Source organism: Cricetulus griseus, chromosome 4, assembly GCF_003668045.3.
Source record: "Cricetulus griseus strain 17A/GY chromosome 4, alternate assembly CriGri-PICRH-1.0, whole genome shotgun sequence".
NCBI classification, from domain to species: domain Eukaryota; kingdom Metazoa; phylum Chordata; class Mammalia; order Rodentia; family Cricetidae; genus Cricetulus; species Cricetulus griseus.
Window position 1 is genome coordinate 9,357,977 of NC_048597.1, and position 15,725 is coordinate 9,373,701.

The following is a 15,725-nucleotide window of genomic DNA, read 5'->3' on the forward strand; positions in this document are numbered from 1 at the left end:
ACACACACACACACACATATACACACACACAACATAGTCAGGGAGACAGAATGATAGAACAGGCTCCCTTTCTATAAGCAAAATTGTTCTAACCACAAGCAAAACTATCCCTGACCTTTTGAAACCCCAGCCTGTTCATCTAAACAAAACACAAAAGTAAATACTTAGTACATAAATAACAGTTGATGTTATGAAGAAAGAGAATGCAGCTAATGATGACTGAGGGGCTGCACAGGGAGGAAGTTTGTAAATTTCTGTAAGGATGTCTGGGAAGTACCATTAGTAAACATCTAAGTAAAACCCAAGGAAGTATAAGGACCAAGCTGTGCGGATACCTGGAGGGAGAATTCTGAATCTCGGTTAGAAGGAACAGCTGGAGAGAAGGCGCTGAGCTGAAATAACCCTCCAGTGGCATCTCAATGATGCACCCATCATCAAAATCCTTCCATACATAGGAGCTAGAGAGATATTTGTGTGGGTAAAGCATTTGCTGTGCAAGCCTGAAGACCCCAGGTCCATGCACCTCATAAAAAGTCAAGCATGGCAACACAGGTCCTACAACCCAGCACAGTGCGGAGGAAGCAGAGAAGACAGGAGGATAGCTTGGGTGTGATGGCTACCACCCTGCTCCAGCTTCAATGAGAGACCTGTCTCAAGAGAGTAAGATGGAAAGTGGTAAAAACAAGACACCTGACATGTTTCTCTAGTTATGTGTGTGCATGAGCCTGTGTGTCTGCACACAAAAGCATTCATTAAGCACATATAATACACAACACACACACACAATCCACCTACACACACAGAAAATAAAAACCTTCCATGTGTTAAAGTATTGGAATATATGAGTAAAGTATCTTAAATCATTATTTTAGACTTCTTTAAGCACACTGTCTAGCCCCTAATAAATCTTTCAGCAACAGGAGAGAGGGCTTTAACACAAGCTTTCCCTAGTTACTGGTTTACCTTGAGCCTAGACCTTCCTCTTTGAGTTCATGACTGCCCTGGCCCTTGCTTAGTTGTACACATGTGGTCATGAAGAATGCTCTAGAGAGGGATATGTGAGTGAGGTTCAAATGTCTGAATGTTGCAGCTGTGGCAGAAAAGAGATGGGACTTGGGAGGAAGGTGGCCACTGCTAATTTCTGCGTATCTGATGCAGGGCCCTGCAATGAGGCTTTAACTGAACCCTATGGAGGCTCAAGGGGAGCAGCTTTGGCATAATTGAAAGTATGAGCTTCCATCCAACTGATAGGACTCTTGGGAGAGTGCTGCTTTTCAAATAGCTTCTTCCCTGGCCTCAGACAAGGGGGACTCTTCTCACAGAAGGGCCCTACTGGGATTCCTGCAGTTCCCAGTGAAGACATGATTTAATCTTCAATGCTCCAGGATTGCTTCCTGTAGGACTCAAACTCATATTACACCATTCCATCTTGATTCTACCCTCCCAGAGTGATACACACACACACACACACACACACACACACACAACACACACACACACACACAAACCTGCACCTAACAGTGTGTGTGTGTGTGTGTGTGTGCGCACATACATATAAACAATGTGAAACAATGAAAAATAGCACAATCTGGAAGCCGGAGTGCAATATTCAGTGTTTGGGATCATGCCACATTTCAAAAGTAAGGTTTGACAAAACGTCGAAGCTGGTACGGAGGCAAGCCATGTGGTAGCAGAGGACATCAGATGAAGCTGGCTGCTGATGTTGGTGAAAGCATGTCTGGTATTAATAGGAGCTCATGAGGAAATCAGTGTGACTGAAGCTGAGTTAAACAGCACTGGTGGCAGAAGAAGTCGGGGGAGAGGAATTGATGGATCCTGTGGGGGTACTAGAGACCCCCCGAGAGACTTTGTGCTCTGTGTGAAATGGAAAGTCATTGGAGAGTGCACTGCAAGGGTCAAATCAATAATCTGTTAATGGATTGTTCTGACTGCTGTATTGATAAGGCACTCTAGGGAGGTGAAGGTGATCACAGCAACCTGCCAGATGTCTCCTACAGAAACCAAGACAGCAAATGGAGTGCTAGCCATGGGGTAAGAGAGCAATGAAGCACTGGAGATGCTTTAGCGGCCGAGTGAGCTGGACACTCTGGTGTCTGGATGCTTTTCCCGTATTTCCCTTCTCTTGCTTCTGTTTGCATTGAGTGATGGGGTCAAACAGCAAGGGGTCCTTGAGAAAGCTGTGTAAGCAGCACCCTGGATATTCCCAGCTTGTCCAAGTCATTTATCCTGCTTTGACAACTTTTTCAGCTGTCTTATGTTCCCATCACTACCTTTGTTACCACATGACACAGACTTTGAAGTATAAAACTCAATTATACTGAGAAACTAGAGGCACTTAGAGTCGCAGACATTTGCCTCAATGCACTAATGCAGCAGGGAAGGAGTAGCGTCCCACAACTCTCCTAAAGTAGCAGTTTTGCTGGCATCCCAGTTGAGTCATATGTCAAGGGAAACATATTGCATTCCTTTGACATGAGACAAATGCCATATGGCAAGTTTATTTTTAAACAGTAGGTAAGAACAGGAAATCTATGTTCTGTCTTAGGAGCTATTAATGCTGTGGTAAAGGCAAAACAGGCTATGACTTTTCATACCTGTGTGTTAAAAAAAAACACAATGCTCATAATATCTTGAGGCAGTGGAGGTCAGAAGACAGGGAGCAGAGTAAAAGATAATCTCTTCAGCTTTAACATGAGCCAATGGATAGAGTTGCCATCACCTGAGATGGTAAAGGGCTTGGGTGCCGCTAACCTAGAGGAAGCTAGATGGATGTCGTCCTCCTTTCCTATCTGTTTCTGAGGTTAAATTCCCTGACCAAAAGCAACTCAGGGAAGGAGTTTATTTAGCTTCTGGTTCCAGGTTATAGTTGATAACACTCAGCTAAGGCAGTAACTCAAGCCACCGGTCACATCCATAGTCACGAGCAGAGAGAAGCAAACGAATGCACGTTGCCTGCCTCCTTCTCTCTTACACAGGTCATGACCCAGCCCATGCAATGGTACTCCCCATGTTTAGGCTGGGTCTTCTCACTTCTACCAGCAATCGAGTCAAGCCCCCAAAGACATGCCACAGGCCATCATCCTCTTCTGGATGATTACTCAATTCAGACGCTCTTCCCAAGTGATTGTAGGTTGTGGCATGTTGACATTGACAATTAGCCGTCACAGATACCAAGTGCTCAGCCATGAATGTGCCACATTTGAATTTGAGGCCCAGACAGACATCAGGTGGGGCTGTGAATAGAGAGGTCTGGATTTGAGGAGAGTAGAATATGGACTTTGGACGCAACTGTGAATACACTACACTGAATCCTCAAGGAAGCAAGCACCGGACAGAAAATGCAATCCTGCATTCATAGTGCATGGTTCTTGAGAGGTGTCGTGCTGCCATTTATTCCTCTGTTTGTTAGTTTACAATTTCCTTAGGTCATTTTCAAAGTCTGTCACAGGCGCATGCGATGCCTGTCTGATGGTCCGCAATAGTTACTAGTCATTATGTCACACATAGACAGTTTTAGACCAAGGATAAATTGTTATTTTATTTTAAAATCAGTGTGGTGGTTTGAATGAGAATGCCCCCTACCCCGTACACTTATATAATTGAACACTTAGTCCTTGAACTGCTGGGAAAGATAAGGAGGTGTGGGCCTTATTGAGGAGTGAGTCACTAGTGTGGGCTTTTGTGGTCCAAATCCATGCTAAACGTCTCTCATCTTTCTCTCCTCTCTCTCTCTCTTCTATCTCTCTCTCTCTTCTCTTCTCTCTCTCTTCTGTGTTGTGTGTGTGTGTGGTGGTGTGTGAATGGTGTGTGTGTGTGTGTTTGTGGTTGATTGCTTGTGGTGTGATGTGTTGGGTACGTGTGTGTGTGTGTGTTGCGGCAGCTGCGCGCTCGCTCGCGTGCGTGTGCATGTGTAGGTCAGTGGTTCTAGGATCAGTCTTGCAAAGCATGCACGATTCCCTGCTCATCCATTTCACCTCCCCTCAGGACACATCCATTCTCTACCTTCCCCACTGCCATGAAAGCCTCTCCTCCGCTTCCCGTGGCCTTCTTTCTAGTTGAGTGAACTGCATACACACTCCCTCTCACATGAATACACCCTCATAAAAACTAGAACCTAGGATCTGCCTATCAGGCAGAATACATAGGATTTATCTTTCCCGGTGTGTTGTTTCAGTTAGTATGGTATTTCCCATCCCTTTCTTCTCCCTGCAAATTTCATAGTTTCATTATTCTTTGTCCCTGAATCAAATTCCATTGTGTACATGTACATTCCGCAAGGATGAATTTGAAATGAGAATTAACATACAAAGAAATGTCAGCAGCTGAAAGAAATAAATCCTAAGAAAATCTATAGAGAAATACAAACACAAAAATAACAGCTAGGTTCTTGAATGCCAGCATGTCACATACACTTGGAAATCCTCGTTAAATCATTTAAGGTCCCAACCATTCTGGAAACAGATGAAATACCTGCTCTTAGGATGTATTCAAATAGTGACTTAAGTTTTGCTTTTTTAAAAAATTAAATGTATTTATTTGTTTTACATCCAGACTTCAGTTTCGGCTTCCTCCTCTCCTCCTATTCCCTTCCCCACCCAACTCCCACCCATGCCTCCTCTGTTTCTGTTCAGAAAGGGGCAGGCCTTCCCTGGCTATCAGCAGAGCATGCCATATCAAGTTGCCAGAGGACTAAGCACTTCTCCTTGTATTAAGGTTGGGCAAGGCAACCCAGTATGAGGAATAGGTTCCCCAAAGCCAGCCAAAATGTTAGGAACAGGCCCTGCTCCCACAGGTAGGAGTCTCAGAAGATCAAACTACACAACTGTCACATATATGCAGAGGGTCTGGGTCAGCCCCATGCAGGCTACCTGGTTGTCAGTTCAGACTCTGTGAGCTTCTATGAGCCCAGGTTACTTTTTTTCTGTGGGTTTTCTCATGATGCCCTTGACACCTCTGACCCCTACAATCCTTCCTCCCTCTCTTCAGCAAGATTTCATAGGCTGGGCCTAATGTTTGCCCTACCCTTACCCCCAGCACATCCCATAGGCAGGGCAGACTGCAGGCCAAATGTTATGTGGCTGGATTGGTGTCTCAATCCCTCCACTGAAAGTCTTGCCTGGTCACATGAGATGGCCAGTTCAGGCTACATATCTATCTTTGCTAGGAGTCTTGGGCATATACCCAAAAGATGCTCAGTCATACCACAAGGATACTTGCTTAACTATGTTCATAACAGCTTTATTTGAAATAGCCAGTAACTGGAAACAACCTGCATGTCCCTCAACCAAAGAATGGGTAAAGAAAATGTGGTACATTTACACAATGTAGTATTATTCAGCTGTTAAAAGGCAATGACATCATGAAATTTGAAGGCAAATGGATGGAACTAGAAAAATCATCCCGACTAAAGTAACCCAGACACAGAAAGACAAGCATGGTAGCTATTTACTTATAAGTGAGTATTAGAAAAGTGGAGGAGAAACATGCTACAATCCACAGCCCCAGAAAGGCTAGGTAACAAGGAGGGTCCATGGGAGGACACTAGGAATTCCCTCTGAAGGGGAAATAAAAGAGAACTAATGGGTAGACTGGGGGTTGGTGGCGATGGGAACATAGAGGAATCACGAGAGGGGGGCAGTGAATGGAAGGGGAGTGTATTGAAAGGGATGACTGGAAAGGGGGGGCGTTTTAGGGTCAGGTAGAAACCTGGTGCGAGGGAACTCCCAGGAATCTACAAGGGCGACTTAAGTTTTTTGATTTTCAGTAGATTCCCTTGCATTTACCCATAGGATACCAGCAGAAATGAAGGGGAGTCTATGCACAGTCACTTTCATTGTGCACAACTGAGCCTACTGTGCTGTTAGAACCACAACGTTGCTCAAATCACCCTCTCTTTGTGACTGCCCATGATTCCCACTGAAATAACAGAGGGATAAAAGGTCCTTGCTACCTGATACTAGCAAGAGAACAATTTAGTTCTTTATCTCTCTTCCTCCACTTGTTTAAAACTTCGACATACCCAACCCTAGTCCTCTGTCCAGAACTCTGCAAAATCTCAGAGTCCTGCTCAAGAAATCAGTCCTTAGATATTGTAATGCAAAAGATATTGCTTTTAGCTACCATGGATACTACCCAGAATTTAGGCCCAGAAGATATTGCTGGAGTTTACTGCAATATTAATGAATCTAAAATATTTGGGCAAGGTCCCTCCATGAGCTCCTTTGTGGATCAAGAGACACAATTTTCTTTATGGACGCCTCCAACTTACCTTTTTGCTGTTGTGGTAATTTTGAAAAATCATATTCTGAAGCTTTTCACTAAGGCATGCTGCACTTCCCAGGTAATTCATTTCTCTCATCTCCATTTCTCAGCTCTGATTTTTTTCCTTCCCTCTAGAAGACTCCCAATTTATACATAGATGCCCTTAAGAATCCTATTAGATGTGGGTATATTAATATACCCACACATTTGTGAAATGCCATTTTGCATGTTTCTAAGTTCAAATGAAGAAGAAATTAACATTTAAAACGTGTGATCTGATCTCCAGGTCCCAATGGTTTATTACACTCGTTCTTACAGCATCAATCCCACTCATGTGGTTTAATGAACAGGGAATTGGATTAAGACTCAAGAAAACTGAGGCACTTTCCTTTTGAACTGAGACTCATTAAACGGAATGAAAGCTACCCGGGAGTTGCTTGGACTGGGGTGTGCAGGAGAGAATCTCCAACACCGAGAGGTGTTCACCGCAATGGGAGGGGATTCCTGCATCAAGTAGGGCTTTGACCTTTAAAGTCCCTTCAATTCCTGGTGTCTGAGACTCATTCTTGGGGCTGATCTAGACAATTAACCTCACTGTGCCTGACTTTCCTCTCCATGAAATAGGCCCGGCACCTGTACACTTCCAAAGAATATTCTAGGTTTAGTGAGCTATTTATAAGGCAAGCAGCACACTGTGAAAGAGGGGCAGTGTAAATCGCAAGGTGTGTTATTATTGAAGAAGACACACAGCATTTTTACACATCTGCTGGAAATAGAAGGAGTTTTTATTCCTCTCCCATGTGCTCCTCCTCATGCCCCGGCTTCTCAATATACAAGCAGATCAGCATTTTTCTGTCATATTTGAATACACAGAGGAGACAGCCAAAGCGTTTGGAATTGGACGTGTAGACACTTTTTAAATGTTATCTCTATATGCAGCCTAGCTCACACCCATGTGAAACAAACTGGCTTGATTCTAAAGCACTTTCATAATTTTAAGTTTCTGATTGCATGCCCAGGGGTGGGGGTGGGGAGTAAGAGAAGACATGCCAGATATTATGTCATAGCAATGAGTTTTGCCTTTGGACTTAGAGAAAAGTTTCAGGAGGTATGCAATAAACTTGTACACCCACTCCTTCATCCAGATGGACCGACCATCTTAAACTAATCAAACTCATTTTAATCTTCCTTAATTCTTTCAACATAGAAATAACTACAGGTGGGGCATGGTGTTGCTCTCCCATGAGCCTTGCTTGATAGGCTTGGGCAGGAAGATCGGAAGCCCAAAGTCATCCTGGCCTATGTAGTATGCTGCACTTTCTCACAGATTCAAAGTATAGAAATCAAAGCTCTGGCCGGGCGTTGGTGGTGCACTCCTTTAATCCCAGCACTCAGAGGCAGAGGCAGGTGCATCTCTGTGAGTTCGTGGCCAGCCTGGTCTCCAAAGTGAGTGTGAGGATAGGCTCCAAAGCTACACAGAGAAACCCTGTCTCAAAAAGCCAAACAAAAAAAAAAAATCAAAGCTCTGGGTTCAGTTTTCAGCACCATGAAAAAAGTAGGAGTAAGGAGTAATAATAACTATGAGCACTATAAAACCACTGGATAGGATAATGTAGATATTCTGACTTTTTTGCTCATTAATAATACATTGTTGTGCTTACTTTAGAAACTCACTTGCTTCATTACAGCCACACTGCAATCCATCAGTGTAACAAACTTAACAATGATACAGTACTGTCAAGGAAACACATCCGTGGATAATTCTCTTTACCCTAATTGCACCAGCAGCATTTACTGTATTTCATTGTGTCATCCCTTTGGTCTCCTTTGGTCCTGAACCTTTCTTTCTCATTCATGACATGGATGCTTGTGAGATAGGCAAGATGACGTCAGAGGTTTAGATAATGTCACTCGCCTGGCCTGTAAAAGAAGTCTTGGCAGGGCTGGATCACCTGATCAGAGCAGCCATCCAAACGGGGATGTCAGAAAGCTAGGCACTGCTCTTAAATCTTTCCCTTTCCCTAATGTCATCATTTGTTTAACAAATAATTTTTTAACTAGTCATTACAATGAAACAGAAAATGATTGATGGATTGCTGCAAAATGCAAATAGAAAGGAAAGCTTTCAGTAAATGTTCTGTCCTGTGAAGGGAGAAAGCCTTTTAAATTGTAAATTCTGCATCATTGGCTCATGAGGGCAGAAAGACTTGGCTTAAGGCAGGGATTGCTTCAGGAAGACAGTACAAGTCACTTCCCTCTCACACCTCTGCTCTGTAACCTTTCAGTCTGTAGATCCCACCTTCCCCCAGAGCCCATTCACCTACAGACCCAGGAAGGAGTTTTCCCATTTACAAGCTTAGTGATACATCTTTTAATGAAGAGAAAATTATTCCAATTAGAAATGGACCCTCTGTATTGACTTACTGCTATTCTCCCTCTCATGGCATGAAAATCTTTGCTGAAACTATCGTGAGAGTTGATGGTCACTGCATGCCAAGACAAGGTCTGATGCTTTTCTGCTGGTCTAGAATTTGCTTTCTCAGTTTGCTGATAAAGCCAGTCAGTTAGTTGATTCATTCATTCAATCAGTTGTTCCCAAACACACAAGCCAGGCAGGGTCACTGATTGATCTAGGAGAAAGAACCCACTTGGGCATCAGAAGGCAGATTTGGCTTTAAGCCCTGAAGTTGCTCCATGACTGTCACCTCCAGCAAGTTACTTTGCCCTACAGCTTTTTCTGTATGACATCAAGTGGCAAAAGGATACTCTACCCACCTAGGGATACTTTCTAGTATGAAAATCTCCTCTGAGCTTTAGAGGCCTTACAGCGATCAGCACAGGCCTAAGATCCAGTGAGCATCCAGGAAATATGTCCCCTTGAATGTGAATGAGAAAGACTGAATGAAGTGGGAACTGGTGCTTTAAATGCCAACAGGGTCCTGGCATTCCGTTCAGCAAAGAACAAAGGAGCCACTCTTTGCAGCACATGAAATGTGCTTTTTAAATGTTTTCCCCATTTTAATTAAAGGCCACATTGCTCTCTCCTAGGTGGTCATGCTGAAGCTAAAAACCAAATAAGTAAGTAAGTAAGTAAGTAAGTAAATATGTATCAGCAGAGCATGAAGCCTGAAGAAAGGAAGAGAGGAAAATCAGCCTCTGGCCTTTTCCTTCTCATCAAACCGTTTTACGCTTCCGAGTCCCCTCCACACCATTAGCCTGTATTTATAAGGCAGGTCAGAGACATGGAAAGATGGAGGATTAGACTCACAAATAGTCTTAATCTATGGCTCCTGCTTGCTATCCCTATAGCCCCGAGTAGGTTATTTAATTGCTCTGGGCCTTGGTTTCTGTATCTGAAATAATAAACGTGATAACTTGCTTCCTAGTGCTATTATGAGGGTTAATTACTAAAAGAAGTAACAAATATATAAGTGCTCCATTTCACCCCAACCTCATTCTTAGCACTTGGTGGTAGTTCAGAAAATGAAACTTGGTAAAAAAAAAAAAAAAAAAAGCAGTGTTTCAGTTTTGGTTCTTGACGTTTAGAAAGGGAGTGAGAGCCGAGGAAGACTGTTGTTGGAATTTTTATTTTTATGACGAGAGGGGTGGGTAGAAAATGCACTAACTCCTAACATGGTTCTGCAATGATCTCCCTCACCTCCACTCAGTTCAACTCTGAAAATAGTGTCATGAAAACCTGGCTGCTCTTCAGAATCCAACCCATCTCCTGTGTTGAAGAAGCCTTTCCAACATAAGCTGAAATAAATGGGACTACTAAGGGGAGGGCAATAAAAAATAACAGAGAAAGAAGCAAATATCTCCCGTCTGGAAGGGGCTGGAATCCGAGTGCCATCCTGTACCGGGCATAGTACAATTGCCATACAATTTTCCATCTGAATACTCATAAAGTTTAATATTCTCCGTTGATTACTTCTGGCTAACAAATCCTGAAGGCATTGAACTGCAAACTTTTTTTTAAAGTCAATTTTCCAATGTGATAGGAGTCCTTGAGTGAGTGAGTGGGAGAGAGAGAAAGAGAAAGAGAGAATACCATGCAGTCTAGCAAATGCCAGTTAACATCAGGGTCGTGAGATGGAGATTTTCTATGGTTGTACACCTTGCCTAGTAATGAACTCCTATTAGGGAAAATTGCAAGGTGAGTGAATCCAGACCTGTGGTAAAGCAAATATTCCATCAATTTAGGCTGCTGCATACACTTTGCTACAACTACCAGCAGTTACATTTTAAATGACATTTTTGCTTTTACTATCATACCCCAAATCCTATAGTATCTTTCAATCAAATAAGGACTTAACCAACACAACTTTCTAACATATTAACAAGAGATATAATGAGCCATTTACAAATACTTTATTGAGATAGTGCCAAAAGGTTATACAAAGCAAGCCACCCAATTAGCTGGTGAACAACATGCTGCAAATAAATATTTGATGGTAAGTTTACACAAATTAGCAACCCCAAGAAATCCTTGTATTCATTGAGATAAGAGGTGTTGGGACTGAAAAGATGGTTCAGCTCTTATGTGTGCTTCCTGCTCTCACAGTAGACCAGAATTCAGTTCCCAGCAACACATCAATGAGCTCTCACAGTAATTCCAGGTCCAGGGGATCTGATCCCCTCTTCTGGCCTCTGCCGACACAGTACATATGCAGAAACATACACACGAACTCACACGAATGTTCACAAGAATGAATTTTCGAAAATATGTTTCTAAAAATGATAGCAGGTGCTACTTTTTGAGTACCTCCAGAAACTTGAAGCAAGCATTTGCTTGTTGAAGTTTTGTAGTCACAGACTTGATATGTTAAAGGCTTGCAGTGTTGGCTAAAAGGTTGAAAAGACAAATGCATGCTAAAAGAATTTAAAATGACTTGGGAAAATTGTGCTTCCAAGCCACACAGGCCCACAAAGGGAAACTATCAGTGCAATCCACCAGAGAAGAAGGGATGACAAATAGTAAGTCAATAGTGTAACCTTTAGGTTGGTGGCCGCTTGATACATTTTGGGAATATTCTGACTTTGACTGCAAATGGCAATAAACAACACAGATCCATCTCTGGTGCATGATTGGATGTCATTTTCCAGGTCTAATTCGCCTGCAAGAGCTCATCAAAGCTCCTTCCAGATACAACATTAAAATCAAAATCCGCCAGCTGCCCTCTGGGAATAAAGATGCCAAACCTCTGCTCAAGGAGATGAAGAAAGGCAAAGAGTTTTATGTGATATTTGATTGTTCACACGAAACAGCTGCTGAAATCCTTAAGCAGGTAAGAGGTCTGTGAAGGGGGGAAAAGATGGGAGAAATACATTTCATTTTTCTCAAAAAAAAAAATGGCATTTGGTTTTGGTTTTCACTTGGTGAAGCCTGATACAGTCACCCCTGTATAGGGTAAGCTAAAGACTGTGGTTTTCAGACCCCTTTTAAGGAGCCAAGGGTATGGTTAGTTCAGAGCCAATTGTGATGTGTGTGTGTACTGCTCTGTATGTGCTGTGTGGTAGGTGGAACCTTCTAGCCAATGGAGGGAGAGGGTGGATTCTAGGTAATGGAAATATCTGTGCTCTTTACATCTTCTGAGAAGATCAAGCCACATCTCATTTGTTCAATGCCCGGCTTACGAGGTAAGACCTCTATGGCCTGCACTGCCGGGTTCTAAGCACAACAGAAGAGGGGTTCAGAGCAATCTCAGCCCAAGGAAGAGCCTTCTTTTGTTATGGACAATAAGGTGCTTTGCCTGCATCTCCAGAGGATGTGGGTGGAAACAGGCAATTAACATATCTTCCACAGATGAAAGATGCCGGCCATGCTCATGGCAATATCAAAGCCCTGATAATTGTGTTTCTGAGGTCGATGGTCTACAAGATAAAACACCGATTCCCAGTCCTCCCTGCAGACTGACCCTCCATGGGGAATGGGCTCCCAAAGTCCATTTGTGCACTAGGGATAAACACTGGTTCCACTGTTAGAGGTCCCATAGACTGCCCAGGCCTCCTAGCCGGCACCCACATTCAGAGGGTTTGGTTTGGCCCAATGCTGGTTCCCCAGCTTTATGACTAGGATCTCTGTGCTCTCACTAGGTCAAGTCAACTGTTTCTGTGGGTTTCTCCAGCACTGTCTTGTCTCCTTTGATCCCTCCTCCCTCTAAACAACTGGATTCCAGGAGTATGGCTCAGTGTTTAGCTGTGGGTGCCTACTTCTGTTTCAATCAGCTACTGGATGAAAGCTCTAGGAATGGCAACCAAGATAGTCATCAATCTCATTATAGAGGAAGGGCATCAAAGGCAGCCTCTCCACTATTGCTTAGATTCTTAGTTGAGGTCATCCCTGTGGATACCTGAACATTTCCCTAGTGCCAGACCTCTCTAAACCTGTACTGGCTCCCTCTATCAAGGTATATCCTTTCTTGCTCTCCTCTATTCCTCCCTCACTCAGGAAGTTTTCTTCCAGTTCCATCCATTTGCCTTCAAATTTCAAGATTTCATTGTTTTTTCCGCTAAGTAGTACTCCATTGTGTAAATGTACATTTTCTCCATCCATTCTTCAATTGAGGGGCATCTAGGTTGCTTCCAGGTTCTGGCTTCTATGAACATAGTTGAACATACGTCATTATTGTATGAATGCACATTCTTTGGGTATATATATTCCCAAGAGTGGAATTGTTGGAAGTTCCGATAAATCTTTCTGCCACCCGCTTGAGTTCTGCCGGCCATGTGAATGGCCAAATTAATATACAGAGACTTATATTAGGTACAAATGCTTCTTGGCCAATGACTAGGATTTCTCATCTTCTAGCTCAGTCTTAATTATCATAAATCTATATATTTTATAAGACTTATCTTATCGGTTGCCTTCCGCTGGCGTCCTCATCACTGGGATCAGATGGTGGCTCAGAGCAGAGAGCAGGAGGAAGAGTGAAGAGGAAAGGGACCACTTCCTACTTGTCCTTGCTTAAATATGAGTCTCCCTGTTATGTCACTTCCTGCCTGGATCACCACTTCTTTACTACATTTCCCAGAATCCTCCTTGACTCCTAGTCCCATCTAATTTGCTGCCTCATTGGCCAAACAGTACTTTATTCAACAATAAATAAGATGAACATACATCGAAGTACATTCCCCATCAGTTGGATCTTGAGGTAGACTGATCCCCATTTTCCTGAGAAACCATCATACTGATTTCCAAAGTGGCTGTACAAGTTGGCACTCCCACCAGCAATGGAGGGGTATTCCTCTTTCTCCACATCCTCTCCAGCATAGACTGTCATTAGAACTTCCTGATCTTCAGGCTTAATTTACACAACTTAACACAGTTGATTAAAGTACACAATGGGGTGTAGATCAGACCTGGAAAAAATCACCCAGATTTTATGTGCAACTCTCAAAATGCAAAGAAGCAAGCTTTCTCAGGAGTCCCTGACAGCAGAGAGTGGGAACTTGTATTACATCTAAGAGAATAAATTTCCAATGAGATGTGCATGGCATCCAATCTCACTCACACAACTAGCTACATCTTTCCCAAAAGACAGGCCTGGCATAAGTCAGAGAAGATTGTTGAGAGACTGGCTGTGAGACTTTTCCTTCTTTATTTATAAATGTAAGCATAAAAATGATCCATACATGATCCCCTGGAGAAGGGGAAGGGGTCACGATCCCCTGAGCAAATTGAGAGCACAGGAAGAGGGGAGAGGGAGCTAGGAGAGTGAGAAGGGAAGAAGAGGAAGGATGCAGAGGTCATGAGGGAGCAGAAAGGCTGAGTCAGGTGAAGAATAGCAGAAAGGATATGTGATAAGTAGGGTTTTAATTGGGGGGTGGTAGGGGAGGAGGGGAGGGAGAAGGGAACTGAGATTGGCATGTAAAAAACAATCTTGTTTCTAATTCAAATAAAAAAATCTTAAAAGAAATAAAACAAAAAGAGTAAAGACATTAGGAAAATTTAGTATTGTTTGTTTCTATAGCCCAGCTCAGCATCATCAAAGATTCAGGCAATTTTCATCTTCTACTATACCACTCTCAGTGCTGTTCTCACTTTGTTCAGGCTTGGCATCCACTTTACTCTTAGTCACAAGATAGCTGCAAATGATCCAGTTATCGTATCTAATAATGACTATACCCAGAGGAAGAAGGTGCTTTCTCTGGTCTCTCTCTGTCTTTGTCTCTGTGTCTCTCTGTATGTCTCTCTTTCTCTGTCTGTCTGTCTCTCTCTGTCTCTCTCTCTGTCTCTCTTTCTCTGTCTGTCTGTCTCTCTCTGTCTCTGTCTCTGTCTGTCTGTCTCTCTCTGTCTCTGTCTCTGTCTCTGTCTCTCTGTCTCTCTGTCTCTCTGTCTCTCTGTCTCTCTCTGTCTCTCTCTCTGTCTCTCTGTCTCTCTCTCTGTCTCTGTCTCTGTCTCTCTCTGTCTCTCTCTCTCTCTCTCTCTGTCTCTGTCTCTCTCTGTCTCTCTCTCTCTGTCTCTCTGTCTCTGTCTCTCTCTGTCTCTCTCTCTCTGTCTGTCTCTCTGTCTCTGTCTCTGTCTCTCTCTCTGTCTCTGTCTCTCTCTGTCTCTCTCTCTCTCTCTGTCTCTCTCTCTGTCTCTCTCTGTCTCTCTCTCTGTCTCTGTCTCTGTCTCTCTCTGTCTCTCTCTCTCTCTCTCTGTCTCTCTCTCTGTCTCTCTCTCTGTCTCTGTCTCTGTCTCTCTCTCTGTCTCTCTCTCTCTCTCTCTGTCTCTCTCTCTGTCTCTCTCTGTCTCTCTCTGTCTCTGTCTCTGTCTCTCTCTGTCTCTCTCTCTCTCTCTCTGTCTCTCTCTCTGTCTCTGTCTCTGTCTCTCTCTCTCTCTCTCTCTCTCTCTCTCTCTCTCCCTTTCTTTCTTTGAAACCCCTCCAGCCAATTATCTCCCATCTCACAGGCAAGAATTCACTATTTGAGAGCTGGGGATGGCTCAGAGGTTAAGAGCACTGACTGCTCCTCCAGAGGTCCTGAGTTCAATTCCCAGAAACAACATAGTGGCTCACAACCATCTATTATGAGATCTGGTGCCCTTGTCTAGTGTGTAGGCAATTAAGGAGGCAGAATGCTGTATACATAATAAATAAATATATCTTTAACAAAAAGAAAAACTGATCCTTTCTTAGAAATAATGTTTCTAGTAGGTTATGAGTTATGTATTTCAAAAACAATTAAAATGAAAACAAAACCTATAAAAGAAGCACTCCAGAAGAGCTGTCTGGCAGATGGAGGTCTGGGATGGGAGTGGGAAAACGGAATTGGCTCTCCTTAGTTCTGACCATTGATACAAACACTTTTCTTTCATTCTTCATCTTAGGTTTTCAAACTGTGCTTCTTTTTTCTGATCTTTTGTTGGTAAGAGTGTCAATGAAGTTTGGTGGAAGTTACAAGAAGCTACTCAGCTACTTTAAAAAAAATGTATTCTTCATTGTGTGGTGGTGGTGCAC

General features: G+C 43.1%; 1 protein-coding gene across 8 annotated transcripts in view; it reads left to right on the top strand.

Annotated features, from left to right (window-relative positions):
- Window positions 1-15,725, top strand: part of Grik1 (glutamate ionotropic receptor kainate type subunit 1) — a 366,206-nt gene that overhangs the window by 230,586 nt on the left and 119,895 nt on the right. For all 8 annotated transcript variants that reach the window (XM_035444247.1, XM_035444249.1, XM_035444248.1 and 5 more), the window contains one exon: window positions 11,389-11,570. In XM_035444247.1, the coding sequence (XP_035300138.1) occupies window positions 11,389-11,570 (182 nt within the window). The remainder of the gene's footprint in view (window positions 1-11,388; window positions 11,571-15,725) is intronic.